The 26,975-nt window shown below is 45.1% G+C and overlaps 1 protein-coding gene across 1 annotated transcript in view; it reads left to right on the top strand.

The window, feature by feature from the left end:
- LOC144149585 (FERM domain-containing protein 8-like) overlaps positions 1-26,871 on the top strand; it is a 107,506-nt gene extending 80,635 nt beyond the window's left edge. The window contains exons 4-13 of the mRNA XM_077681223.1: positions 2,177-2,353; positions 5,480-5,581; positions 7,375-7,433; positions 9,047-9,213; positions 11,267-11,455; positions 15,402-15,531; positions 16,715-16,867; positions 19,221-19,332; positions 23,699-23,794; positions 25,297-26,871. Coding sequence (XP_077537349.1) covers positions 2,177-2,353; positions 5,480-5,581; positions 7,375-7,433; positions 9,047-9,213; positions 11,267-11,455; positions 15,402-15,531; positions 16,715-16,867; positions 19,221-19,332; positions 23,699-23,794; positions 25,297-25,355 — 1,244 coding nt within the window. The 3' untranslated portion in view covers positions 25,356-26,871. The remainder of the gene's footprint in view (positions 1-2,176; positions 2,354-5,479; positions 5,582-7,374; positions 7,434-9,046; positions 9,214-11,266; positions 11,456-15,401; positions 15,532-16,714; positions 16,868-19,220; positions 19,333-23,698; positions 23,795-25,296) is intronic.
- The last annotated feature ends 104 nt before the right edge of the window (positions 26,872-26,975 follow it).

Genomic DNA, 26,975 nt, shown 5'->3' with positions numbered 1-26,975 from the left:
GCAATGTATGGATGCATGAACTGTTGTACTTGCATGTTTTGTTGTTTTTTTTTTTTTTTGCTTTAGCAGCCTCCTTTTTTTCTGGCAAGGCTTTTGAATGTGTGTACAAATATTCAGTCTGTTTTTTATTGCTAGAGATAAAGGTTGGCGTTCCTTTCAATGCTTTAGAACATTCCTGTAAGAATTAGTCTTGAGGCTGTAATAATACTGATTTTTTTTTCGCCTTTGTTAATGCTCAAAATTGTGAGAAACAGCTAACCTTGGCCTTGACCCTTGCTTTTTTTAATATATTTGTTATGAAGATGCTTTGCTTGAATGCCCACTGCTATGCCTAAGCACTGTGTTATTAACTAGTGATTCCTCCATGCACTGTGCTGAGCTCTTAACAAGTGAATGTGGAGAGAGAGACCTGTGATATGAATGACTGAATGCTTTGGAATGTTTATTTACCTTGCATGAGTTGCACTGTTTGTGCGGACACTGGCGTGTTACTTTTTACTGCCTCTTGCTTTTGTTTTGTTCTTGTGAGAAGTTTAGTTTTATTGGAAATTTTAACCGTTATTGTTTATTTTGCTTCTACTGTGATTCTTCTGGCAAGCCTAATGCTTTGTAGGTACCACGCATGTAGTCTGTACGGTTGGCCTGCATGGAACGCACTGGAATATGCACGAATTGCACGGATGTGTAGCTTTTATCTGTATGCACAATAAAGCTCATGTGCACAGTTTACAATGTGCCCGTTGTCTGGTTTTTTTCTACCTTAGTGCAGAAGGAGACGTAAATTATCAGTCGAAGTATGGGAACTGCATCTAATGGTAACCAAACAAGCATTCTAAAGCTTCATTTGCTTCCGGAAATTGGAGTTTGGATATTGTTCACTTGGTCATGGTATCTGGCTTCTGCCTTTGACATGTGCAAAAATTGCAGCTAGCGTTTGCAAGTTTTAATCTCCAAAGGAAGCTTGTTGCAAACCTGAATTTGTGGACGGTCTCGTTTTAACCTTTTGAGCAAGATGCGTGAAACTTTAATATTTTCTTGCTTAAATGGAGTGAGGTTTGTATTCTACAGTAATTGTGCTGAAGTTGCAGTTGGTAGTTTCCCACATAGCAATATCGCTTACATGGTAAGACAAGTACAATAGATTTAGTAGAATCTTTAGTACATCTTTGCTGGGTGTTCCATTGTAAGATCATCATTAAAAATTTGAATTAAGCATAAGTGATAAAATGAGCAGTCCAGTAAAATGTACCACATAGTGTGTATGAAGGATAAGAAACCACGCAGTTCATTCTGCAAAGGGTCGTTTAATTATTCCTTCAGCCTTTTAATTGGTTATCCGTTGGTTCTGCGAGAGATTACCTCCAGGAGTTAGAAAGTAGATCGTTGTTTTATGTCTGCATTTTTTGTCATTTTAGCTTCGTAGGTGCATGTACATAACCTCTCAGTTAAGCTATTCCAGCAGCTACTACACTACTCTAATGTTTTAAAATCACAAGCTTTTATAATCACTTGTGCCCTTAACTAGTACATTCAAAGGTGCTAAGATAAATAAATTTTGGAGTCATATTGATTAGGGACATTAAAAAAAATGCTTAATTAAAATGTAGTACCAAATGCTCACCACCTTTTAAAATATCGTGTGCTTAAAACATGCAGGGCCATTTGCAACTGTAGGTAGTCGTGGCCAACAGTCACCCAAACCTGGTTAAAAACCATTGTGGGTATTTTTGGTTGCATGTCTGCCAATCTGTAGCAATGGCATGATTTGCTTCTCACCATTGGACGAAGGCTGTGCATGCTTGGCAGCCAATGGGAGCATGTTCAGCAGTTGATGCAATAGTACAGTTCTGCTGTAACCAAATACTTAAAGGTGTCAAATATCAAACTATTATAATCCCGTACTGCAGACTGAACTAAAAAACCGTTCAAAAATATCAAACTATTATAATCCCGTACTGCAGACTGAACTAAAAAACCGTTCAATTCACATCTGAAATTTCGAATATATAAACACCTCTAGTAGACGTGTGTGGATGAAAGCAGAAGCACGTACAGAACTTTGCTGTTTTATTTTTTTTCCCCTCCTTCGTTCTCTGCCTTTTCCCTCCCTCCCAATCCCTCTGTGGGTTCGGCACGCGACCTTTGACCTCCTCGTCCTGCGGTGGCCGCCCTGCAGAGCAAGAGCTGTGCGTGTACCTTCTGAACAAAGTGTGCCTGTGCGTTGAAGTGGGAAACGTGCAGCTGGCTACGGCACAGGAGATCATCGAGGTCATCGCCGAGGACGAGAGTGAGATCAACCTCCCGGCGCAGGTCAAGGACGTCTTTGCCCTCTGGATGACCTCCCCGCTGCTCGGTGAGTGTCCCACCAAGACTGCCCGAGCCGTTTAAGGCCGAGTCAAGCCGGGTGCTTTGCCATTAAACGTGCTGCTGTAGGGTTGTGAGTTTTAGCGAATCCCAGGACCATTTGGATGAGCTTTTTGAGCTGTTTCAAGCCAGGTCTGGTCAACAAGGTTCGGACAGGTCCTTGAAAACCTTGAAAGCCCTTGAATTTAGAAGTTTAAATTTCAAAGCCTGGAAAGTCCTGGAATGTTTAAAGGGTCCTTGAAAACCCTTGATTTTTCTGGAGATAACCAATGGCCCTATCTTTTCACAAGAATTTAAAGTGTTTGTCGTGATTTTTAGGTGTTAAAAATGTAAAGAAACATTGTAACAATCAAGTTTCAGTGTATTGCGTGAAATTACGAGTTGTGGATTCTCACTATTGGGAGGCAACATCGGGAGCAGCACACTCCTCAATAGAATTCATGTCACGATACAATCCCGTTAAAGCTGGCTTCTGTTCTCTATCTTGCATGTTCCATCTAGTCTGTGGAGGCCTTTCATTGCATGTTTGTTGTGCCTCATACGCTCCATCTGTGTTTGCTTTTACGTGCAAATGGTGGACGTGTACATAGTTCATCCTGCATTGCAGCATCACTTGTTGAGTTAATTTCAGCTGATACTCTTGCTGACAAAGCAGGAGATGCAGGCAACCTTAATTAAGTGTTGAAATCAAGCAGCCTCAGCAAAACACCAAGAAAAAAGAAAAACCTCTCAATATAAACTATGAAATAAAAACTAAAGCTGCGGGAGCATTCATGAACCCGTAGCGCCTATCTAAATGTGCAAAAATGTTCTTAGGTATTAGGCAATATCAAAATTTTGCATTTTGTTGAAAAAGTTATAAATAATCCCAGATATAACATCAGACGAGGACCTTGGAAATGTGTTTTCTGCTCCTTCAAAGTCCTTAAAAACCCTTGAATTTTTGCTTTTGAAGCTGGTTCAAACCCTGGGTCAATCCAAGCCAGCTGTTTGATCGCGTAATGTAGCGCACTGCGGTCGTTGGTCAGTGGAGGGCTTTAGCAAGCTTATGGGCTTTCTTACTGCAAGTTGTATCCGGACCGACACGACATGATAAAGTGCACACAGTATGAACAAGAGGCCAATGGTTTCACGATGACATGGCTGCGGTAGTGGTTAACCCAGTCCCATGAAATTTGAAATGCCTGAATGTTATGCCAAACCATTATATCGCCTCATTTATTATTGTTCGCTGCTCACATTTTGCAGCTACGTTGTTAGAGCACTTATTTGGGATGCTCCTTTTAAACAAACATTGATGTGGAGTTGTAGAGCCTGTGTTTGGGGCCTTATTGCGCAGTTTATTTCTTGTCACCTTTTGTTCTTCTATCCTGGGCGAGTCTGGAGCTTCAGTTTGTCATTTTTTCTGATTACAAATGCTGACTAAACAGCAAAAAAAAAAAAAAAAAGAGAGAACTTGCTAGGTGGCCTGCAGTTTAATTTGGTGATGTTGGTGGGCATTAACTCTCTTTAGTCTCACCTGAATAGAAAAATTGTGTATATAATTTTTAGGCATGAAATGAGTGTGAAATACCTTCGCTGTTGAAAACTTTTGTCAAGGGTGCAAAGCCTCAATGGGCCTTTTTTTTTTTTGCGGGGGGGGGGGGGGAAGGGGGGGGGGGGGGCAACTGAGTTATTCGACTACAAATTTAAGAATTTCATTTTATAGAAGAAGTATGCTGGAATTCTTTTTGCATGGCCTCTGTACTGTATTCATATTCTACCAAGCATGACTGTGGTTATTTTGGGAATGTGTACATGTTTGTTTGATGAACCTGATGGCCACACAACATCGACTTGGTAAAGTTTTAATTTGGAGTAAGTTGGCAGACCCTAAGCAGGCCTAAATCATTCTGGTAAAGTTTGTTTTAATAGGTAATGAGCAATATTAATAGGCCTTTGGAATGCGGGTGTAGCCGGGGAAGCTTCCCAGCTTACTGTTTAGCATAAACAGTAAGCTGAGAAGCTGATTGTGGAGATAGCGTCGCTTATTATTCATCAAGCATATTTCAAGGCCTAACTCTGGCTACTGCGAATGCAGAAGCAGTTAAAAAAAAAAAAGAAGTGGGGCGGTTATTTTAAAGCATTCTAACACTCAACTTTAAGCAGTAATGTTTTTGATGAAGGTGCAAATTTACAATTTTTTGCGAGCTTTTTTTATGCCTGCTAGCCACGTCGCTCTATTGTAGCAAAAAAAGGGCAGCCTGTGTTCCTTCTTCTCTGAATGTGGCGATTCAAAGTAAAAAGTTGGGTGGAAAGTTTGGATGAAAAGTTGGGTGAAAAGTTCGGACAGAAAGCTAGGAGACAAGCTCCAAATAAATGGTTGTCTTTTTTTCCTGCCAAATGTTTGGTGCAGAGATTGTCCTTTTAGGGAAGCATTTCACTTCGGGAGCTGAAAACCTGCATGCAGATTTGTAGACCCCATATACCTTTATATACCTTTGTTTTTGCCATGTTATTGTAAGCAACTTAAAATGCCTACTGAACTGGAGCCTGTGGTGGCAAGTAGTACCGTATTTTCACACGTACCTATAACCCGCCCCTGCATGTAATCTGCACCCCCACTTTCAGCCCACTGGAAAAGAGAAAAAAAAAAAAAATCCCTGTGTATTGCCCACACATTTGATAGAGGAAAGGCTGCACCAAAGCTGCTGCTCAAGCAACACATCACACACTAAGTTGTCAGAAAAAGCGTAAAATTCAGTTGTTAGAGTGCACTTGTCCTTGTGTTTTCTTCCTTGTCCTGGTGTGTTTTGCGCAATCGCTGCCATGGAAGGCTTAGTCAGTGTTACTGCGTAGGAGCCTCACGACACAACGCGCATTGCTGTGAAGCTGCACTAAAGGAAAAACCTTGCTTATTATCCGCACCCATACTTTGCCACTGAAATTTTCGCAGTTTTGGTGCGGGCTATACGCGCGAAACTACGGTACACACTGGATGTGGATGTGGATTGGAAGGTGGAAGGTCGTTGCAATACCACTATGCGGATGCCGAGAAGGTACTTCTCTCGGTGGAGACCTTGTTGAATTGCCCTCCCAATTCTTTTTTTTTTTTTCTCTCTCCCTGTGCCTGTAGAGCTGCAGCTGAAGCCAGACCACCGGCCCTACCTGATTCGAGAGCGGTGGTCGGAGTATTTGAAGAAGTACACCTTTGCCACCAGGCAGCAGCTCGAGTCCGGTGAGTGTCTTGAGACACAACTTCCCAGTCTAGTCTCTCCCCCGCCCCCCCCCCCCCCCCCCCCCTTTTTTTTTTGCCTCCTTCCAAATGTTATTACTTTAGCTTTGCTTGTCTTCTCCCAAGCTTACCAACATGGGTTCGCGAATTTCTGTGCCGTGAGTCAAATGATGCCAGGGGGGCCTAAACAACCGGTTCCGAAAGGATGTGGTGGTACAATGGAAACCACACATGTGGTATTTGAAGGGAATTGGGAGAAAAAGTTGTTTGTTATGGTGACGGAGGTTTAGAAAAGCTTTCTGCACGCTTGCTGCTGGATAGATTTTGATGGTCCCGGCCTGAGTTCTCATCAGAAAGTGGTTGCTGCCACATAAAAAATGTTTTTTGTGGAAGCACCCAAAATCGGTAATTTTTCTGCTGTAACGAAAGACTTAAGCTGTTTGATACGGGCAATAATCCGAAATATCTAGAGTCATTACCAGGGGTGCAAGTGTATTTTGCCATGTCAATGTGGATTAAGGGGAGCTTGAGAAGTGTGTCGCAACTACAACGCCTTCGGTAAGGGAAAAGAACTATAATTCCATTACATCACAAGCAGAACACGTCTGACCGCTGCCATCCTTCCTTGTCGTCCTCTTCTACTACCATCTGCGATCGCTTCTTTGTTCTCGGGGAAATAAAATTCCAACAAAGTGTTTAGACAACAAGAAGTACCAGCGCAGGCTGTTGTTTTCTGGAAGAGAAGAGAGTTGCCTCATTGTAAGTAGTTAACCTTTGAAAGCATGAGTAATGCTTGGTGGCGGGCTAGTTGGTTATACATTTTTTGTTGGATTGGTTTGAAAGCGGGCCCTGGAGGCATGGCCTTGCCTGTGTGGCTGAAAATGGATGCTTTTGAAACAAACATTAACTAGACATCTTGCCTCATAATCGGTACAAGTTACTTAGTCCTATCTTGCGGTCTGTGTTCCTGTCTCACCAGACACTGCTGATTTTGAACTCGCGTGTGTGACAGAACGGGTATCATTTGTGTGTTGACCTTATTTTTAGTGCATTGTGATGAATTGTGTTTTGGTACGTCGTATGTAGCCTGACAGACTAACTTAGGTACGGTACAGGAGGTACGCTAATTCTTTGCTATGAGGATGTCTCTTTAGGGTGTAAGCTGAAACATCGTACATCAAAGTGCATCTTTTTGGTGTTTCTTAATGTTGCATGTCAATAAAATTCTGTGGTGCTTGTCACTTCAAGCTAATGCCAATGTAGTAGGCCATGAAAGAAGAAGCTCAGCAATCAACAGTTACTTACTGACTGATGTCAGAGGGACAGAAAAGGCTGTAGCTTCAGCAGTTGCTTGCTGATGTCAGCCCCAACGTCAGAAGGCCCTATGTCTGAGCAGCGCTTTAAAAAGTCTGGTGTCGCATTAGTTGCAGCAGGAGCGTTGGGTACTTCTCGCACACCATATCACTTGCATGAAAGAGTGGGAAAGGGAAATTTCCTTCCCGGCCTTTTTTATAGCCACTTGTTTAATGTTAAGAATAACTACCACAACAGAACGTGCTCTCGGGTTGGCATCACTCTATGGGGCCTGAAGCTTCAATTTAAACAGGCCTGTGAAAAAATGCTTGTTTTCTCTCGGGACAGCAAGGCATAGATGGGGATTGACACGTGTGTCGACTAGGGCCTCAAAGAGCGCTGTTCAGCTGCGGTTTCTTCTTGTGAAAAGCTTGTGCGACAGAGCTTTCTTACCCTATGTTCACAAAGCACCGTTCATCATCTCCGTTCCCTTTCTCCTGCAGATGAACCCGTGCTGACACTTCAGAGGAACGTGTTCCTTGAGAAGTGTAAAGAGAAAGAGGTGAGCAGGTGGGGAAGGGGTTGTCCTCAAAGCTGCCTTCTTCTCTGGGTGTATTGGCTAATGAGCTTGGTATTTAGTAGAGCGAAAAAGCACAAGACAAAGGAAAACAACTGCACAGCCTTGTCCTGTGTAGTTGTCTCCTTTTTCTCGTCTTTCTGGCGCAGATTTTTCAACTGGCCCGGATTTCTCTCTTGTTGAGCTAACAGGGCACCAACACGGTAGTCTCAAAAAGACGGGATACTTTTTGCATGTTGAGAAGGTATTATTACCTTGGCTGCAATGAAACGTGGTAACAAGCACAAACAAAGCCTATGTCAGTGACAATAGAGCCCGGCCACGGCGCCTGCTTTTCTGACGGAGGCGAAAAGCAGGAACCCCCGCGTGTTCGAGATTTCGGCGCACGTTAAAGATTCCCCCCAGGTGGTCAAAATTGACCTGGAGCCCTCCATTACAACGTGCCTCATTGCCTGCGTTGCGTTGGCGCATTAAACCCTACAATCAATCAGTCAATAAAATCAGTGACAATAGAGAGAACAGGGGACATGCACTGCAACAGCCATGGATGACAGCACTCTTGCTTTTATCGTCCTTGATGTAGCAAATCTTCCATAAAGCAGTGATGTCTACTCCAGCACTGTGGTAACAGTGCACAAGAGCAAGAAAAAATAAAATACAAAGGATGTGGCTGGACCGTGTTAATAGGCAATAGAAAGGAGATGCAGCTAGCTGCGGAAAGGTGTACATATCTATCCTCTTTGCATGAATGTGTGTTTGTGTAGTGACAGCATGCCATTCAAAGTGCTCTTGCCAGGACGAACTTGTAACTCCATTTTTCTTGTGTTGCCTCAGAATAGGCACGCAGCAATGGTAATTGTACATGTTGTTCAGGGGAGTTTTTTTAGCCGTTTGACTGAGCTTGCTGTTTTCTCTCCAGTTAAATTTTTTTCAGACTTGTGTTCACTGTGCGCATGCTTCAAAAGAGTACCAACACGGAATTTCAAAGCTGAGGTAACTATGTAAATAGCTTTCTTTATATGGGGAGACATCTCCGAGGAAGGTTGAATTGTAACCATTCAGTACAACATATTTAAAATCATTTTTAGTCTTTGCACACACCATGAAGCTAAGAACAGATACACGTTTGACATGAGCACGGCGTCTTGAGTGGTGTGCCTCAAACTGCCAATGTCACAGCTGTTGGAACGTAGCCAGCCCGCTGGCTGTTTTTGGTGTGCACTGTTCATCCTTGGGTATGATGTCTGTTTTGGAACTGATATTGTGCAGCTTGGATGCATGCCACGATAACAGTAACGTCAAGAGCACCGTCCTGTCATGGCAGCTGCTGTGGTATTCGTGTCGTTGAAACCAAAACTGGCACGAATAAACTAGGCTGTGAATAATTACTTACGCTGTGGTCGACCATCTACTCTGCCATTTAATGATTAGTGGGCTGGCAGGCACCCATAGTAGCGAACAAAAAGCACAAAATGAAAATTTTCTGCCAGTACTCCTTTAACGCTTGAGCACAGTGTACTCAGCATTGCAAAGCGTATTTTTGCACAGGGAGTTTGCTCTCTGCTGACAAGTGCCCCCCCCTCCCCCCTTTGTTCTAGGTGAGCGACCAGAAGCTGCTGCGGATGCTGTACTCGGAGGCCAAGGGCAACGTCCTGGACGGCCGGTACCCCTGTGAGACGGAGGACTGCATGGTGCTGGGCGCCATCCAGGCCAGGCTGGAGCTGGGGCCCTACGACGCGGCCAAGCACACGCCTGACTTCTTCAGGCAAGGCACTGATGAAGCCTCAGTTTGCATGCGTCAAGCTTAAAGCAGGAACAGCAACAAAAATTGGCTGGCAATTACGGCACTCCCTAACGTAAAATTTATGCACAGTGCGAACTGCTGTCTTCTCGGTGACGGCGCATAGCTGCTGCTGCTTCTCGGGAAGTGGTCGCGTCATTAGCAAACACATGATGGCGTGTTGTATATACTCTAGCGTTCTTTTATACCTCTTATACGTGTTGCCACACCTGAGCATGCTGTATTTTCACGCGTATAACCCACCCCTGCATATAATCAGCACCCCTACTTTTAGCCCGCCGGAAAAGAAAAAAAAAAAACCTCGCGTATTGCCCGCACATTTGACACAGGAAAGGCTGCACCAAAGCAACTGCTCAAGCAACACATCACATACTATGTATGTGGCCGAAAAAGCATGTATTTACCAAGCAGAATACACTGATTGCAAGACAAAAAGTCACAGTTCGCTGCTAAAATTCAGTTGTTACAGTGCGCTCGTCCTTGTGGGTTATAAGTGCGAAAATACGGTGTCTTGCAAGGTGGCCTCGGTGTATTGCCTCCTCCTCACACTTTTGCCATACTTTACTCCTCCACTTTCCTGCTTGCTCTATCCTCGTTAGGGTTGCCACCTGTCCCCGAAAAAAAAAACCGGCCCTTCGGGTGGGGGGGGGGCATGGTATATAGAATGCTTAATTTGTGTTGAAAAAAGACGCCATGTTTTTGACGTGCAGTGCCCTTTATTGGAGCGTTTTCTTAGAGAGAAATCAATGTAACGTTTGTACTGAAAGTGATTGAGAGCTTGGTTATTGCTAAAGCTTCAGTGAAAAGTAACCGCAATTGCTGACCGCGGCGGCCGCATTTCGTTGTTTTCTTCCTCCCTTAGCTCCCCCTCCATCTCAGGCAGCGCACTCTCCCGCGTATTTTCTCGGCTCGCGCGTCTTTGCGCAGCTCGTCGACACATATTTATCTTCGTAGTTGCTGCATTGACGCTTATAAAGCGGCAAAACGGACATAATCACTGCACGAGGGCCAAAAAACCGGCCAATGACGGCCGGTTTTAAGTATGGACCAGCAACCGGCCCGCTGCTTAAAAACCCGGTCGGGCCGGTCCAAAACTGGGCAGGTGGCAACCCTAATCCTCGTTGTCCTCTGTTTTCACTCGGTTACAATGAGGCCAACAGCGACACAAAACCACAGGAGCGGCCACTTAAGCGCTGTATACTAAAAAGAAAAAAACAGTCGGTGCTTTTTGCAGCTGCCTTGGGAACTATATGGCAATCACGTCACACTGATTTGCCGTGTAGTGTTATGTCATCTTAGCTGCGAGGATTTTCATTTTCACTTAAAGCACTGTTTATATGGATTCAGTGTGCTTGCATTCAATTAAATTTCGCACCATGTGCCTGTGAACATAAGGGGAAACGTGTACTGTTAAGTAGACTTTTATTGTGGAAAAATTGATGTAAATTCACTGAGAAAGCACCTGTTCTACACTTAGCAAAGTGAAGTACTAATTAGTTGGTATATTTATAACTTTCTTTGTAGCTTTTTGTATATAGCTTACAGCAAAGACTGTTTCGATCTCAGTGTCACAAGCAAGTACGAATGTGTGCCTCAATGTGATAAAGGTTCTTCATCTGTTCTGATTGTGGTCGTATAAAGTGAGGCTTTTTGGTGACAAGGGTTGTGTTTAGCCACACCTGGTCATCTCAGCCCCATTTCAGTGCCTGATTTTTATATTGCTTGCTGATTAGGACTTGACTGGTGCTTATTTAGAAGGCACGTAACAGGGGTTGTGAGATTGTGTGCGCAAAGATTGGTCCATCGGAAGGGACATCCTTGGCAGGTTACCACTTCTCTGTTTATTGGCAGCATAATGTGATTATGTTCCTCATGGTACGTGCCCCCACTTTCTCTTTCCGACCTCGCTGAATCCTGTGCAATGAAAAGAACGGACACCCAATGAAGCATATGAGCAGGGGGTTTCTTTTCCCACCTAGTGCGTCGTGCCTAGCTCTTCGGTTGCACTGTCCTGCAGGGCGCGCATCCGGGACTTCTTGCCCGAGCACGCGTGCCGCTCGCACTGGTTCCTGCTGGGGCTCGGGGGCGCCAAGCACGGGCCCGAGCGGCGCCTGTCCGAGCACTACCAGGCCATTGCGAGCAACGTCAAGGACGGCCGCCTGATGCGCAAGTACCTTGAGTTCTGCTGGGCCTTCCCCTACTACGGGTGAGTGCCGCTCACACAGGGGCACCGGGAAGGGAGGGGGTGCACTTCGGAGGCCTTAAGTCTTTCAGAGTCAATGACGTACATGTACGTCTCCTCCAAACACTACCAAAATGGTCAATGATGTACATGTACGTCATCGCTTGCATGTTTAAAAAGTGCGCCTTTTCCATCATTTCTCTGACTTTTCATGTACTGCCACACTCTGGACATACATAAAATCTTTTTGTTGCACCGATGGCTCTTCATTTCTTTTTTTATGCTTTAGTACTGCGGTGCACCGCCTATCATTAGCGCATTCTTTCACGCGCATGTGCGTGCCAGCTAGTTTTGGTTTCATCCTCCAAGCGATGTCACCTTCTTGCAGCTGCAAAATTTAAGGCTATCTGGTTTCGATTCACTCAGAAGGTGGCGGCTTTTTTGTCGTTCATTACTCACTGGGGAGTGATTACACTTATTTGTTTCCTCGCTGGCACTGACTTACACAAACAATGCGACCGTGGTTGCTTTTCCTCTTTTGGGCACTCACAAAGACCAATTCCATCACGTTGGCAATAAGATGAAGGATTATTATAGGTTTCTGCACATGGTTAGTTTCATATTCGTCATTACGGCGTTTTATGGTCACCTTATGGTCACCCTAAAAAAACTATGACACTTTTTTCCTGAAATAGATTCATCCAAAGAATTTAAATCAGCAATAAAAAATAATCGACCCTGGGGGGGTTGCATTTGGCAAAAAAATTTGACCCTCAAAGGGTTAATAGCGATGAACTTAAGGGGGAAGACTAAAGCACATTCCCACTGGCCACTCTGGCACATTGCGCAACGCGACAAAAACAGGTAGAAAGCACTGTAAAATGCATGCTACTAACCTGGAATAGCACCAAAAGCATTGTGGGTTGCAGGAGGAGCCAAAAATAACACCCAAGCGGGCTCTTTTCAACATATTATTGCCGCAAGAAATACACACATGCACTTTCACGGCACAACACTTGTATCCCGGCCTGCAAAGTTTGCTTCTTTGCATAGATGCAGAAGCTGTGGCACCCTTGAACTTTATTATAGTGTTTACCACTCCCCGATAAAGGTATGAAAAGGATGCAAGTTAGCCTACCGTCCCACTATCCAAATAGTAGCTATATACGGTGACTCCGTCCTTTTGAAATTAAAAGACGTTTTTCTACACTGATGAGTTCCACACTGTTCATCGATTGGTACGTGTGTACGCTAGAGCCACTGACAAAGAACCGAAGTGTGCAGGAAGTTGCTTGCCGGCCCATCAGTCCCGTCTTGGCCATTTGGAATGCCGGATGTAAACAAACGTTTCGTTTCCAGCTACGTCAGCCCACTCTGCAGCCATGATTGGCTATCTGCTTTGGGGATGTTGTCACGCGACGAGGGATTTCGGTCCGAGAATGATAGGTTCCACCATCGCAAAGCGACGAAAAGTGACAGCCGGCTCATCGCTTTGCGATGTCACGCAGCGTCGTGCGATGTGCTGAATCGCAAGTGGGATTGTGCCTTAAAGGGGGTTTATTTACTGGGCGAACTTGTGCTCACAATCACTGACGATCCCACAGCTGGAGCAAGTGAATTTGAAAGGCCTCTTCTTCTTCATTTCATGACATTCTTAATAGAAGGGAATAGAAAGGAAGAGAAGGCAACAGTTCTGTAAGTGGCTGCCGTTACATTTTTCAATACAATGGCAGGGTAGACAGTCAGGGAAGGCACAAATTAAGGATGCTTTGTGGCAGACTTGTATATTGTGCTACATCACCTGGAAAAATGAGAACAATGTCACCTTCGCACTTGTTGAAGCCAAGTCAATAAGCTTAAACTGGAAGCTTTTAACTTACTAGTAGGCCATTTGCATTCAGTTTCTTTTTCTTGCCGTACGTTTCCGTTCTGAAAATGCCCGGACATTTTCTTTTGCACTTACTGCTGCTGGAACATTCTAGTTCCCTTTGCTTTGATTTCTGTTTAGATGCCTCAGTAGGCTGCTGTCTCAGTATTGGAACTCACTGGTTCCAATACACTGGTTCCAACTGGTAGACACAGCAAATCATGTCCAAAGTTCCCTGCTACTACGTAGAGGGGAATATGGCACCCTTGCTACCCATCACAGGAATGATTACTGGTTTTGTAATTCACTGGACACAATCTGTGTCGCTGAGTGGGTGTCATCAACCTCTCCCCACATTGAAAAAAAAAAAAAAAATGAATGCGTCCTCAATTTTCTCTTTCTTGAAAGCACTTCCGTCATGTGGTTTTTTTTCCACCAACATGAATGCCATAACCTCTCTCTGGCTTTGCACTAAACAAAGCCTAGCCAGTCATGAAACATACACAAGTCTGCATTCTTTCCATCATTCTTCCACTCACTGAAGTGGTCTTACTAGACTCATTTCTAATCCGTAGCAACAGGTCCTTCTTGTGTTGTTTCTGTGAAACTCTGGCATCGATAACTGAACTTGGTGAAAGTTTGTTTCTCTGGTCGTGTAAATTTTCAGCACCGTTTGTGCGAACAGGTGTGTGTCCAATGCTAGTCGGCTATCAGTACGTACTTGAATACTATAGCATAGCCCATGACGGCTAAAACTTTTTCGAGCAATGAATTTTTTCGGCATCATTGTGAGACATCTTTTTCTTCTCCATTTTGTGTGAACACATTCTACTAAGGTGCTAATAAACTTCATTAATGATTGGTGTTGGACTAGTTGGTATCTAAACATCATGGAACATAGAACGGTGATCTTTACACAACGACCACAGCATAAATGGCAAAAAAAGACACACGAAACGGAACATGAGCATCTTCCGTTTCGTGTGTCTTTTTTTTCCTTTTATGCTGTGGTCTTCTTGTAAAATTCACCGCTCTATGTTCCATAAGGTGCCAAACTTCTCCTTCGTTCAAAAAAAAAAAAAAGAAAGACACCCCAATAGCCACACAGCTTCATTATTTCTCTAATTTTCAAGCGGTTCACTGAAAATTTCTGCACTTGATAAAAAGGGAGACAATTGGACAAACTTTCCTTTGCCAGGTAGATACACTTTATTGCAGAAGAATTGTGTAAAATCAAGTGTTATGGTGAAGGGGAGTGAAAGGTCTGTTTTTGAGGTGTGTTTGTGGCACTGTGCCCAGTCTGTAACCTGAAGAGTGCACAAGTCTGAAAATCTGCTCTTGTGACATTTCTTTTCATGTCACAAATCTACCGTGGTATGGTGAACTGTCCAAAAACTGTTGGCGCAACATTTGATCTACAGTTTCTGAATATTTGCATGTTTGCTAGTGTACCTTATGCATTTCTGCGTGATGAGTCTGGATTACTTGGGCCATGACTGGCCCAAATGCCGTGGTGCTGTTGGAAAGGGAATCTTGGCTGCCCAGTGAGCCCAAAGAGGTGTTGGAGCAGTGAAATATGTGGCTGACAGAAAAGCTGAATGTCTTTCTGTTACAATGTTAGCACAAGTGCAGCGCCCCCACGCGGCGCTGATAGTTTTATGTTCAGCCGTGCAAGCCTGGCACAGTGGCGAGTGGCCATTTTGGGAAAATAAAGACAGTTCGTTCTGGGCAAACGGCTCGGCATGTTCTCATGTCTTTCGCGGGCCTGATGGCCTACTGTTCGCGGTAGTCACTTCCTACCGCTCGGCCATCCATACTTCTACGCATCTAACACTTTCCTTGCTTTTTTTCCTGGGAGAGATGTGCACTTGGATCTTTAACACTGTGTTTTCTGACAGTGTACCTTTATAAAATCTGCCTGAATGGTAGCTGGAAGGTGAGTGAGTGCTTTCAGAAGAGAAAGAAACAAGCTGCCACTCTTTTTTGGGCAGGCATTGAAGGGTCGAGTGGTGTCCTTGGAAGTTCGGAATCTGTTCCTCATGCCTCTGTTCAAGTGCTGCCTGTCCACTGTTCCCCCATCTTCGTGCTGTCTGTCACGTGCAGGAGCGCCTTCTTCAGTGGCCAGGTGGAGCGGCCCGTGCGAGGGCTGGCGGCCCTGATGGACCACTACGACCTGCCCGTGCTGGTGGCCATCAACCGCCTGGGCATCCACCTCATGGACCAAGCACAGCCCGTGAGCGCTGGGGCTGGGAGTGGGGCTGGCAGGTGTGGGAAAGGGTAGCTGTGCTTGGAGGGCGGAAGCGAGAGTAGTTGTGTTTTGCTTCACGTAACAATGCTTTGGTGGTCTCTCTGAGCCCATACTTGAAACCAGATGCCTCAAAGTGAACTGTCTTGGGGGCCTCACCCTGTAACACATTAGTCCTTTCAGCCGTAATTTTTTTCTTTCCACCGAAAAAAATTTTGTTGTGTGTTTTCTTTAGTATTTGGACCCTATAAGCTTACAAGTGAGAAATTGAGCTTGTGATGCAAGTAATTAGCGATTTACAAGCATGAAATCTAATTTAGTCATCAGGCAATTAAAATTTATGTTTACAGCAGCAACATTTTTTGCTTGTTTTTGTAAATTTTGGAAAGCAGTGGCAACTTCCACGGTCACCCTGATGTTAGTTTGACCTTCACTGTTTCTACCTCTTTCTGGTGTTCAGATTTAGCAAGAAATGAATAATGGTGATATCTATCGAAGGAGGCATCCTGGAAGAACAATTTTATGGAACACTAGCTGGTTTGGCTTTGTTCTCAAATTGCTAGGTCTTTCGGTTTGCGTCCTAAATATAAGACACCAGGGCCAAAAGTATCAGCAGCTTGCTGAAGGTCGGTCGACCGGTTTCAGCATTGGGCCTCTTGCATTTAGTATGGCGTTCAGTCAGCCAGCTAGGCCTAGGGGCCAGGCCTAAAACCTTGTGGTAGTTTTCTCTCTCTCACTAAGTCTGAAATGAGTAGTGCACATTTTACCCTATGCTTGTTGACACATAGCTCGTACAACGTCAAATGTGATTACTGCCCACCAAATTCTTCCTTCCTGATGAATCACCATGTCGTCACTGCCAACATCAAACCAGTGGAGAGCAGGAAGTGAGGTGACAGTGTCTTTTGAATACAATTTTTCTGCAAAAAAAAAAAAATGCGTTCATTCGCTGACAAATCTTAAGACATGGTGTACACATTCTATGCTTGGAAACTAATCGAACAATGTTTGTAACTCAGTCCAGCATCCCTCTTTAAAGAACTCTTTGATGGCCAGAAACCAGCCCTCAATTACATTGGGCCTTATGTCCTCGTTGCAGTGCTTCGAATGTGTCTGAGAAGGCTTCAGTTTGACCTTTCAACCCTTTCACCATCTGCCCCCACCCCGACAGGCGGTGCTGCTGAGCCTGCCGTACAAGCAGCTGTCGTGGGACTACGCCTGCCCGACGCAGGCGGACAACCCGGACTGCCTGCCCTGCCTCTTCCTCCAGTTCCAGCTGCCGGGACAGAGCGACACCTCCGTGGTCCAGATCTTCTCCCGGCAGGTGGGGGTGGCACGCTACTTACTACACGCTGTGTGTGTGCGGCCCTGGACTTGGGCGGCCCTGGACTTGTGTAACAGCACTACAGTTAAATCGCGTTATTATGAAATTGAAGGGGCAGCACGATTTGCTCGTTATAAGCAATACAGTAAAACCTCATTGCAAGATACACTTGGTTGTGAGAGACATTTGAATGAAGACACTTTGGTTGGTTTTCCTATGTTCGCCATGTTAGCAACTTCGCATACAAGATACAAGAGACCTGGGTTACAAGACAGGTTTCCCGGGTTCCCTGAGCATCTCTCTTTAACAAGGTTTCACTGTATTTCGCTAGAGCCGTATCGGGCATTCATGGAAATATTGGGCACTGTACCTGCCCAAAACAAATAGTGGGTGAAATTGCATTGCATCGCAGGACAATACACAACACATTAACTGCGTTCCGGAGAGAAGAAGGATCATTCGCACACCTACTTTTTTGCAGTTCAGAAAAAGTGACCCGTATGTCAAACAGGCGTAGCTGCAAAGAAGTTTGTAATTGGACGTTGATGCATTCTTCTGATGCGAACGACGGCTTCCTGAGCTTCGTGCCCAATGTGGGGGCTTTTGTCATAGCTGCCTTCACATATAGTGTCTTTCACTTTCACTTTCGCGACCCATCTTGCGCTTGCACGCTGCTTTTGAATCATGTGCAGTACAGTAAAAGATCAGGGTGAGCCAGGGAAAAAGAAAAAAATTCCCCCGCATTTCCCCGAGGGGGAGAATGTGAAAGTGCGAATGCACGGTTGTCGGCCCGCTTGCGGCGCTTGCGCTCGGCCCCCGCAGCCCACCGCCTCGCCGCCTTCTCTTCCATCTCTTCCATCGGATTTGTAGTATCACGTGTACACCACGCAGTTATCAAGCCGCTATAACGCCGCTGAGTCGCCAACGCACGCCGCTGACGACGTAGTTTGAATGCGTTAAAGATATAAGGCGCGTTACTCACACTGATATCGGCGTGGCTTCCGTGGCTTAGTCGGTAGCGCGTCGCGCTGCAGCCGCAAAGTCCTCGGATCGAAACCTGGCGCCGGATGCTGTTTCTTTTTTAAATATAGAGGAGCACTGCGGACGCCGCCGACGCCGCCGCCGCCGCCGCCGCCGCCGGCGGTGGATGGTTTGGGGTCGCTTATAAAGTGCATTCGCACTTAAAAGAAAGAAAGGAACGTGCACACAACTTTAACAACACGGCGCGCATCGGCGAGTGACGACAGTTGCAGGTAAACACACCGCGGCCGTGTGTGCCGCAAGCATTGGCTGCCTGCTATGCGCAGCAAGAGGAAGGTGGGAATGGCATCACAGGCGCAGCAGATGCATGGTGCTACGCGTGTTGCGGGAGGGTGCATGGCGGGAGTTTCGACCTGTTAAAAATACACTTACAGTCTACGCTCGTTACAGTGGATCCGGCAACAACGGACTTTCGGTTACAACAGACCGTTTCTGTTGGTTTGTCTGGTCCCCATGCATTTTAAATGGAGTCCACTCCGCTCATAACGGACCCAGCTAGAGCAGACTATCGGTTGCAACAGACTAAATTTTAGGCAGAAAGTGTATCGACAGAATGTTTATAGCAGACTTCCTCGGGGCCGGCACCCGATGTGTTTTTTCTTTGTTTAGTCTGATTAGGTTTCATTAGCAAAAAAAAAAAAGCACAAGTTCATAAGTATCTGACAGGGTTGCTTCCACCAGGCTGCAGAATTGGTGAGAGGAGAAGTGGGTGTCATGCTACACATTTAAATATGTTGTCTTCTTGGGCTACACCAAATTGCTTGAGCTCTGTGCATCATCATCTTTGCAGTGGCTGCTGTGGACCGTTAGTCTGACTTATGTTCCAAGCTGCTTATGTTTGCTCACCCTGTAATATGAACACTCTGAAGAAGACGACTTGCCTGTAGTAGGCTTAATGTTCCAGATTTAAAGCCTTGCTCTCTTTTGTGCTCTGAAATGTTTAGAATGATTGCTTCAGGTAATTCAGTGGTGTGGGGACACCTCACTGGTCCATAGAAAAAGAAATTTTTAGGTGCTTCAAAACTCAGTGTCTGAAGTAAGCATTCATCATCTGCAACAACCTTGCATGCAGTAATGTAGCATTTTGTAGCTTGTTGACACATTGAATTGGCGTCATGTTCATTTGGTGCATGGTCACGATGGTTCAAGACAGCGCTACTAAACAGGACGCGAACATGGTGCTGCTGTGTTTCTTGTTGTTCTTTGCTTGTCCTGCTTAGTGGCGATGTTTTGAACTATTGCGATCGTGTGTCAAATAGCCCAAATCACTGCCTCAACTCAGTGGGTGGTCTCTGTCCCTGTGCTTCTTCAGGCTGTGCTGATGGACGCCCTCATCTCGACCATTGTGGACGAGCTGAAGAAGCGGGCCTCGTGGAGCGAGCCCGACATCGACGCAGGGGCAGTCAACTCCAGAGCTGATGATGGTGGGTGGTTGCTTCTGTTCTGTTGCCATGGCTTTCCTTGGGCTAGATGTACAGTGAAATCTCGATGATACAATTCCAGGTAATTGAAATTTCGGGATGTTACGAATGTCTGAGAAGTCCTGGTGAAATTGCATTGTTTGCAATGGGCGAAATTTCGGCTGTTACGAACGAACCTGTACGGCCCAGTGGATGATACAAATGAACCGGCAAGGTGATCGACTACCGAGCAAGCAAGCGACGGCGACGTACAGGCTCTCTCTCCCCTCTTTGTCACTGTTTGTCCAGCAACGGCCGGGCTGTTGTGTGAGTGCGCGCGTCACTCCAAGTCTACAACATGAACTGCAGGGAGCATTTTCTGCTCACGAAAGCGCGCTATGCACGCGACGGGCGCACTGACGCTGCCGCAGAACCACCCGCACACTGCGTGCGGCGCGGCCAGCGGCAGCAACATGGCGGCGGCTTTTCAGCCGCAAAGTGGTGCAGGGCGCTCGAGCGACTGCTTCTAACTGCTCTTTATAATGCCACTCAAGGAGCACACAAAGTTGCTTGTGCGGTAAAGGAGCCGATAATGTGGGCGAAAAGGTTCTATAAAACATCATCCGCACCGCTAGTGAAAGCACCTATGCAATATCTGCTGGGGTGGTAAGCCTAAGCATCTCTGGAGGAGCGAGCCAGCTGTCTCAAGTGCTTCGAAACTGCCGCCATGAGGTGCACGCCTTCCCAATTGCGCAAGTCATCAGGCTGCACCCACTGCCATGCACATCACACATCGGGCACAATTCTAGCACGATTCTAGTGGGCGTCTCGCTAGAATCATGACCGCAGCAGCTTCTGACCGAGGCAGAAGCTGCTGCAGGCACAGAATCTTCGACGCGGGCATGAAGAAATAGCACACAGAACGCCGACGCGCACACATGGCGTGCAAAAACGCGCCATGCAGTTCACGCCTTCACTGTTGCGCCGTGTAGTGAGCTTGGGCACCATGAGTGAGGACATGAGAGTGAAGTTTTATGTGCTCCAGAAAGGACTGCTTGGCGACATGGAGGTTCAAGAATAAAAGCAGAAAAATATTACGGATTTGTTCACACGAAAGTAAGAAAAGAAATAAACGGAAACTTTTTTTTTAGTGATCAAGTTTTTTCATCTCTGTTGGTTTGTACGAATTTCGGATGATACGAATATTATTCCCGGTCTCACAAGATTCATGTAATCGAGATTCTACTGCAGTGGCAAAATTTCAGTTTAAAAAAAAGATGAAATAATATAAATTTTAACGGGGGCCATGAGTCGTATAACAATTTCCTTAAATTTCTATGTACACCTTTTTTCACCTTTCACCTTTGTGATGCAGAAGAAGCAAGCGAATTTCATAGATGTTTGTCTTTTTCTTTTTTTCATGTTAAGTAAAGTGCGGTGGTGGTCGCGCCATGATTTGAATTTTCTGCGCTTTGAGGAACAAATCGGTCGGTAAGCTACTGCTTGCCACGATCTCGGAAAGCTCTCAGGGATTGCCAAGTTATCCGATAATCTTCACAACTGCATATTTTATGTATCAAAATATTGATATATCGAACTATTTCGCAATCCCCTTGGAGTTCACTATATCTGTGTTCGACTGTAGCTGGGGACAAGTTTCTAGAAACTCTTTTTCATCCCACCGAAACAATGTTGCTGGACGACTCACTGCAATGGTTGCCAACATTCCTTTTGGGAGCATGCACACAGCTAGTAGTAGATCTGAAAATTCTGCTTTCAGACGTTGCAGGGCTGTATCAGGAAAACTGTTTTGGTTCAAAATGTCTCAAGTGATGCCCTTTCATATGGGATAGAGAACACACCCCGCGAAGATTGGTTGGCCGTCCCTTTAATGTTGTGGTGTGGCAACTGACAAAGATGTTTTCTTTTATTATTATTTTTTTTAATGGCATCAGTCACACAGTGTACTTCCTGGGCTCAGAGCAATCACTTCACTGGACGGAGGTTGCCGTGACTGCGTTACGCCAGTAATAAGCTGCTTCTGTCAAAACGGGCTCTGCCTACTTATCCTGCTTCGATTATCACAGTTGAGGTCTTGCGTTCCATTTTCCTCTCACGTGTGTCTTGCCACCGGCATTTTTTGGTCTTTGCTTGTTCAGTTCTGAACAGGGTTCATGCAAGTCCTTGAAATCCTTGAAAACAATTGTTTTTAAAGCCTTGAAAGTCCATTTAAAGTCGTTGAATATCTTCAGTTTTCTTTTTAGTGAACATAAAAGCAACATGATTCTGTGTAAGGACTGAGTGAGTGAGTGTTGCATGGTTGATTTTCTTTAATGAATGAAAGTTTGTATTTTGTAACACACTAGTGCATGCAACTCTAACAACAACAAAAAAACATTGACATTTGTCAAAAGAAGTAGATGTTGCTTGAGCCATTGTTTCAACAAGGGGACTTGTCTAAGGGCAAGTGTCCTTGTTGAGTCATTGACTTGAGTGACATTCCACATTTTTCAAATATTTTTGATCATTCCAAGCTTCCATTATCCCCTGAAGGTCCGTCTTCTTTAGATTTGTAGGAGTCGAAAGTCCCTCGAAATTCCACACACAGAGAGCCTTGAAAGTTCTTGAAAATGCTTAAAGTTTGCTCATATAAACCAGCATGAACTGTGAGCGAAGCCTGGTGCGTGGTGTTGGAAAGTTGCAGCAGTCTTCTTGACCGGCTGTGTGCACAATGCCTCTCCGCCAGTAGTATCTTCCTCTGCCTTTGTTTTGTTTTTCTCGCACTACACATGTGCAAAAATGTGCAAATGCAACACTGAGCTGATCCCACTCTTCAATAGCCAGTGGCTTTTCAAACTGTGGAAACGCTGTCATAGCAAGGCTGAAAAACTCACACTTGGGGAAGCGGTTGGAAATCGTTTTCGCAGTAACTCGGTCCCATGACATGGCAAGGAAGTGCACAGCATCCAGGAAACTGATCTGGATGTGTTTGTCATTGCGAGATTTTTGTCAGCAACCATTGCACCAGCATGCCTTGAAAATTCCGGCATGAAGTGGTTGCAAGCGGCTGATGATGTTGGCCAGTAAAAATACCCCTTTCTCATGAGGCAGAACTACCTCTTTTGGGTGAGCCAAGCACTGCTCAATGAAAAGCAAAACCTTTCTATTTTTACTCGCCATTTCATGATCCAACTGCATGAGGACTTCCCTGAACAATTTGGCGGTCATCCACGCTTTCTCGTTTGCCTTGTACAGGCAAGGCAAACTGCGTGCGTTTTTAAAGCAGCTTGGCTTTTGTGGCCTCCGAATGATTGTTAGCTTCAGCTTCTCCAACTCGTCGGCGATACAGCAGAAGAGCACAGTTACTCTTCGCTTGCAGTTTTCTCCACCTTGACAAGCTTTGCTATTAACCACAAGCTTTTGTTGGGTTGCAAGTTTAAAAACAAGCCCCACCTCATCCATGTTAAATATGTCCCGTTCTTCATACTTCGATAGAAGCACCGGCAGAGTGTCGGCCATCCAGTCGCTCACCACTGAGTCGTCCACCTTCTTTCCTTCACTGCACACGGTTTTGTATACAAGACCATGCCGCTGCTTGAAACGGTGAACCCACCCGCTGCAGGCCTGGCAGGTTTGAATTCCAAGCGAAAGGGCGGGTTCATTGGCTTTCTCCCTTTGCCGGTGATGTTCACTCCAGGCGTAGTTACTTCCTTGAACCACGTCAGGAGGATGTTGTCAAGCTTGGCCTGCTTGAGGTTCAGGCCAAAGGCCTGTACGTTTTGCAAGATCACGTCCCAATTCCCAACAATGGTGCACAACATCAGCGGCAGCAGGTCGAGCTCTTTTGCCAAGTTGCTGCACTTCGTTTTTGGTTCGCTGAGAATCACATTGACAGTACTTTGGAGCAAGGAAGGAATGATTGCAACGGTGAACACTGCCATGCTCGTGATACCTGGTTGACATTACTTTATGTGACACAGTGCGATGAGAAATAGTGACACCCACAAAATTGAAACTGCAAACGATAGAAAGCATCGCAAAAAGAATAAGGCAAGAGCAACTACAATTTGAGTTGCTGCTAGTTGCCAGGCAAGCATGCGAAAATTCCGCTGCCTCCATCGCCAGTACTATTTAGATTGTCCTTCAGAAATGAAACCTCCTCTACATCGGAGTGGTGTGCCGTGGGGAAGCCACATATCACTCAGAAATCATGTAGCGCAATATTATAACAGCCGCGCAGCAAATACAGATTCAACGTTGCGCTGATATTGAAATGCACAAAACCTGTTTTTTTTTTTGGCTTGAAGCGATGGATGGTGTAGTGTATCATGACTTCGGAAAGTCCGTCGACCGGTTCCTAGGAGTCACCTTTCCCCCCTTTCTATCGCAGACATCCAGGTGCCGCTGACAGTGAAGAAGCTGAGGCAGGAGCAGGGGCTGTCCGGGCGCTTCCGCAAGCTCTCCATCGCCAAGTTCAACAGCAGCGGTGAGTGGGGAGGTGCTCCCGTGATGTCCTGAAGTTCATAGCCAGTCGTGTGTTGTCCTGCTTCCAGGAAAGTGAGCAGTCTCTTTGCTGACTCTGCAGCAACTACCTCAGGAATGCAGTGCCATTTCAGCAACATTTCTTTCTTTGTTTGATCGGTTCAAAGGAATTGCGTTTTCAGGTTGGTCATGTGACATAGTGGCTGCTGGTGCAGCTTAAAGAGACCACCAAGGTTTTAACGCAATAGCATTATAACGATTGAGCAAAAAGCCACTGTCTGTCGGCTGTGGCAGTGACATGGCCAATGATGCAGAGAGAGTTAAATGTGATTGAGCTGAAAAGAAAACGGAAGATTTGGGACTGGGTGGGGATCAGACCCTGGGCATCTAGACTGCAAGCGAAGCATGCATCATTTCTAACGTTACTACTGCTCCGTGGCTTGTTTCACATAAATTAAAACACAGGGAGCTATGACACAACTTGGTCTTGTGTTTGCACAAGACTTGATTTTGTTAGACTTGTTCTTGCTTTCTTTGTTGATGGATGTGGAGCACTTTGGCAGTGTAACTAAAGTTTTTGGGGAGTTAATGATGATCACGGGATTATCACCAGTTCCGTGTGAAAAGTGTCCAGTGCTTATCAGTGGCCTGAAATTTGTGGGTGGAGAACAGTTGTAGACTACACGCAGCAGCAAATGTTCAGTCTGTTACCTTGCACATTTTAGAAAAAGATGACAAGTCAGCATTTATGTTGCCACACATTATGGAACATTGGTCAAAGGGGGCATGAACCTTTGTTCAGTGTGAAAGAACTAGCCTTTGGTGACTCACTCGGCTCCATTTCAGCTATGAAATATGTTTTTTTAACCAAAAGAATGGAAGGACTATTGAAAAACATTTTTCAAATTTCAAAAACTAAAGTGTACTAATCAGTGGGTTAACTACGTGTTAGCGTTGAAGAATGTGATCAAACGGAACTAGTGGCACCACTAAAATTTTTCAGTCATGTTTTTTGGCGGTGGCTTTGGTCAACAGCCACAAATCGCAAAAGCAAGGTTCTGTGCATCACAAAGAAATTGCCAGAAAATGACTGCTCAGATTCCACTGCTTCATCAGTTTTCCGTGATATCTCAGTTACTGATTCAAAGTTTGCTATAACATTGATCTGTTGCTAAACGCTAATAACCATAGTAAATAGGCTGATGATGATTATATTGGTATTGTTGTTGGGACAAAGCAGTCTTTCTAATGAACCAAGCTTGTATGCTGTCTTCAGGGCCGTTCTAAGGTGTTAGCTATCACAAGCATTCCACAAGTTTTGCGCCATTCGGCTGAAAGCTTCCCAGCATCCCACATCACCACGCTTGTAACCCCAGGCTCCAGAAAAGGTCACAAATCTTGATGTAGAATACACGTACAATAGACGTAGAATGCACGTAGAATAGAAGAGGATGAATTTCAACAGACTTGTTGTAACCATGCATCAATTCCACCCCTTCCCCGCAGGTGACTACCTCAATTCCAAGGGATCCCTCGAGTTCAGGAGAGACGACCGCCCGAGATGATCGCCCTCAACTGGATGTGGGAGCCACCTTGGCACTGAGGCAGTCTCGCTTCTAAGTTGAACGAAGAGTGAAAAGAGAAGAAAATGCCTCTCGTTGTACGCAAACGCGTGTGTAAGATGGTGTACGAATGTGCATTTATGTCACACACTTTCACAGGAGCCATGAATAGGAACGGATGGCTGTACGATAAGTTGCTTGTAGCCTCTCACACGTTACTGTGCAACGAATGCATGGGCTTTTCAAGTGCTGTATTCAACGTCGTTTGGGAGTAGTTTAGAGGAGCCAAAAACGGCTTGTACATAATATACGTGAAAACTTTTGTTGCGCCTGTTTTCTGCGAGCACAGTGTTTATCGTCGCTGGTGTTGTTACTATATTGCACTGCAATGTGTAGTCAGGGTGAATCTTTGCGTTCTGTGGAAGGAAATCGAAGAAGCTACAGTATTTCACTGTGCTGTGAGGGGATCGAAATCGAGATAGACTGCCTACGATGCCTTCCACCCTTGATAGACAAAAACCGGAACTACACGCAATCTGCGAGGCATCCAAGCAGCCGTTACAAGTCTCGTGAAACCTAGAGATTTAAGCACAAGGATGACATACCTGTCAACACTGTAAATTAGTGCGCTGTAAAGAGAATTTCAGCTCTGAACACTGACAAGTTTGTGCATGGACCTGCCCGTGTGATTGTATACATGAAGCAATGTGTGTGTGTGTGCAAGTGTTACCAAAGCCTCTGCGCAAAGTGTTTTCCCTTTGTCCTGTTGAACACATGTGTCAAGTGATATATTTCTTTCCCACAGGTCCAACAGTATTAGAATGCTTTTGTTTTCATCTTACAATGGCACTTTTACTTATTTTATCGTAATTTTTAAGAGGCTGTAGTGATTGATGCTAGTATTTTTTGTTGCTTTTACACTGTGCAACCAGTGTTAATGTAACGCGCAAGCTTTTATTAAGCCTTTTTTTTTTCTTGAGTGTAATGTTTGCGACCACAGTGTCATATACGGGTGTACACTTTGCAAATGCTTGGAGGTGCGATTGGGTGGACGTCCTAAGGGGGAAATTTTTGTCCCATCACCACTGAGACATTTGCAATGTCGTGTCGAGAGAGTGGTCACCTTTTAAAGTATTACCTTACACCCCAAGTGATATAAATGAATGAATTTAGCCACACTCGCACCAGGAATGCGTTTTTGTTGGCAAGTCTGGTCAAATCACGGTTAATACCATTCTGCGTTGCAAAAGGAGTTTTATTCTCTTTCCACCAGCAAAAGTGAGACGAAAGGCACAGAACACTGAAGCAGCAAAGAAAAGCAAAAGCGGGTTTATGTTGTTTTTAGCGGCGGGTCACACAGACTTGATTGTAAGAAATATTAGGTCACAGACAGTTCAGCATGCAGGCAGGATGTTTTTGTGTCTTTCAAGCAGATGTTGTATGTACAGGTAAATATATCTGCGTGTGTATACAGATTTGTGGGAGAGCCGTTCAAATAAAGATCCATAAACAAGCTGTAGAGAGTGGCCTTAGTTGCCTGACCGACGCGATGAATAAAAATACGCAACTAACAAATATAAATACACGGCAGCTTGTAAATAGCTGCGGAAAGTTCTGCACAAC

The sequence above is a fragment of the Haemaphysalis longicornis genome, unplaced genomic scaffold (genome assembly GCF_048455015.1).
Source record: "Haemaphysalis longicornis isolate Haplotype H1 unplaced genomic scaffold, Haemaphysalis longicornis Haplotype H1 scaffold_8, whole genome shotgun sequence".
NCBI classification, from domain to species: domain Eukaryota; kingdom Metazoa; phylum Arthropoda; class Arachnida; order Ixodida; family Ixodidae; genus Haemaphysalis; species Haemaphysalis longicornis.
The sequence above is the reverse complement of the archived record's forward strand: the minus strand, read 5'-3'. Positions and strand labels throughout refer to the sequence as shown.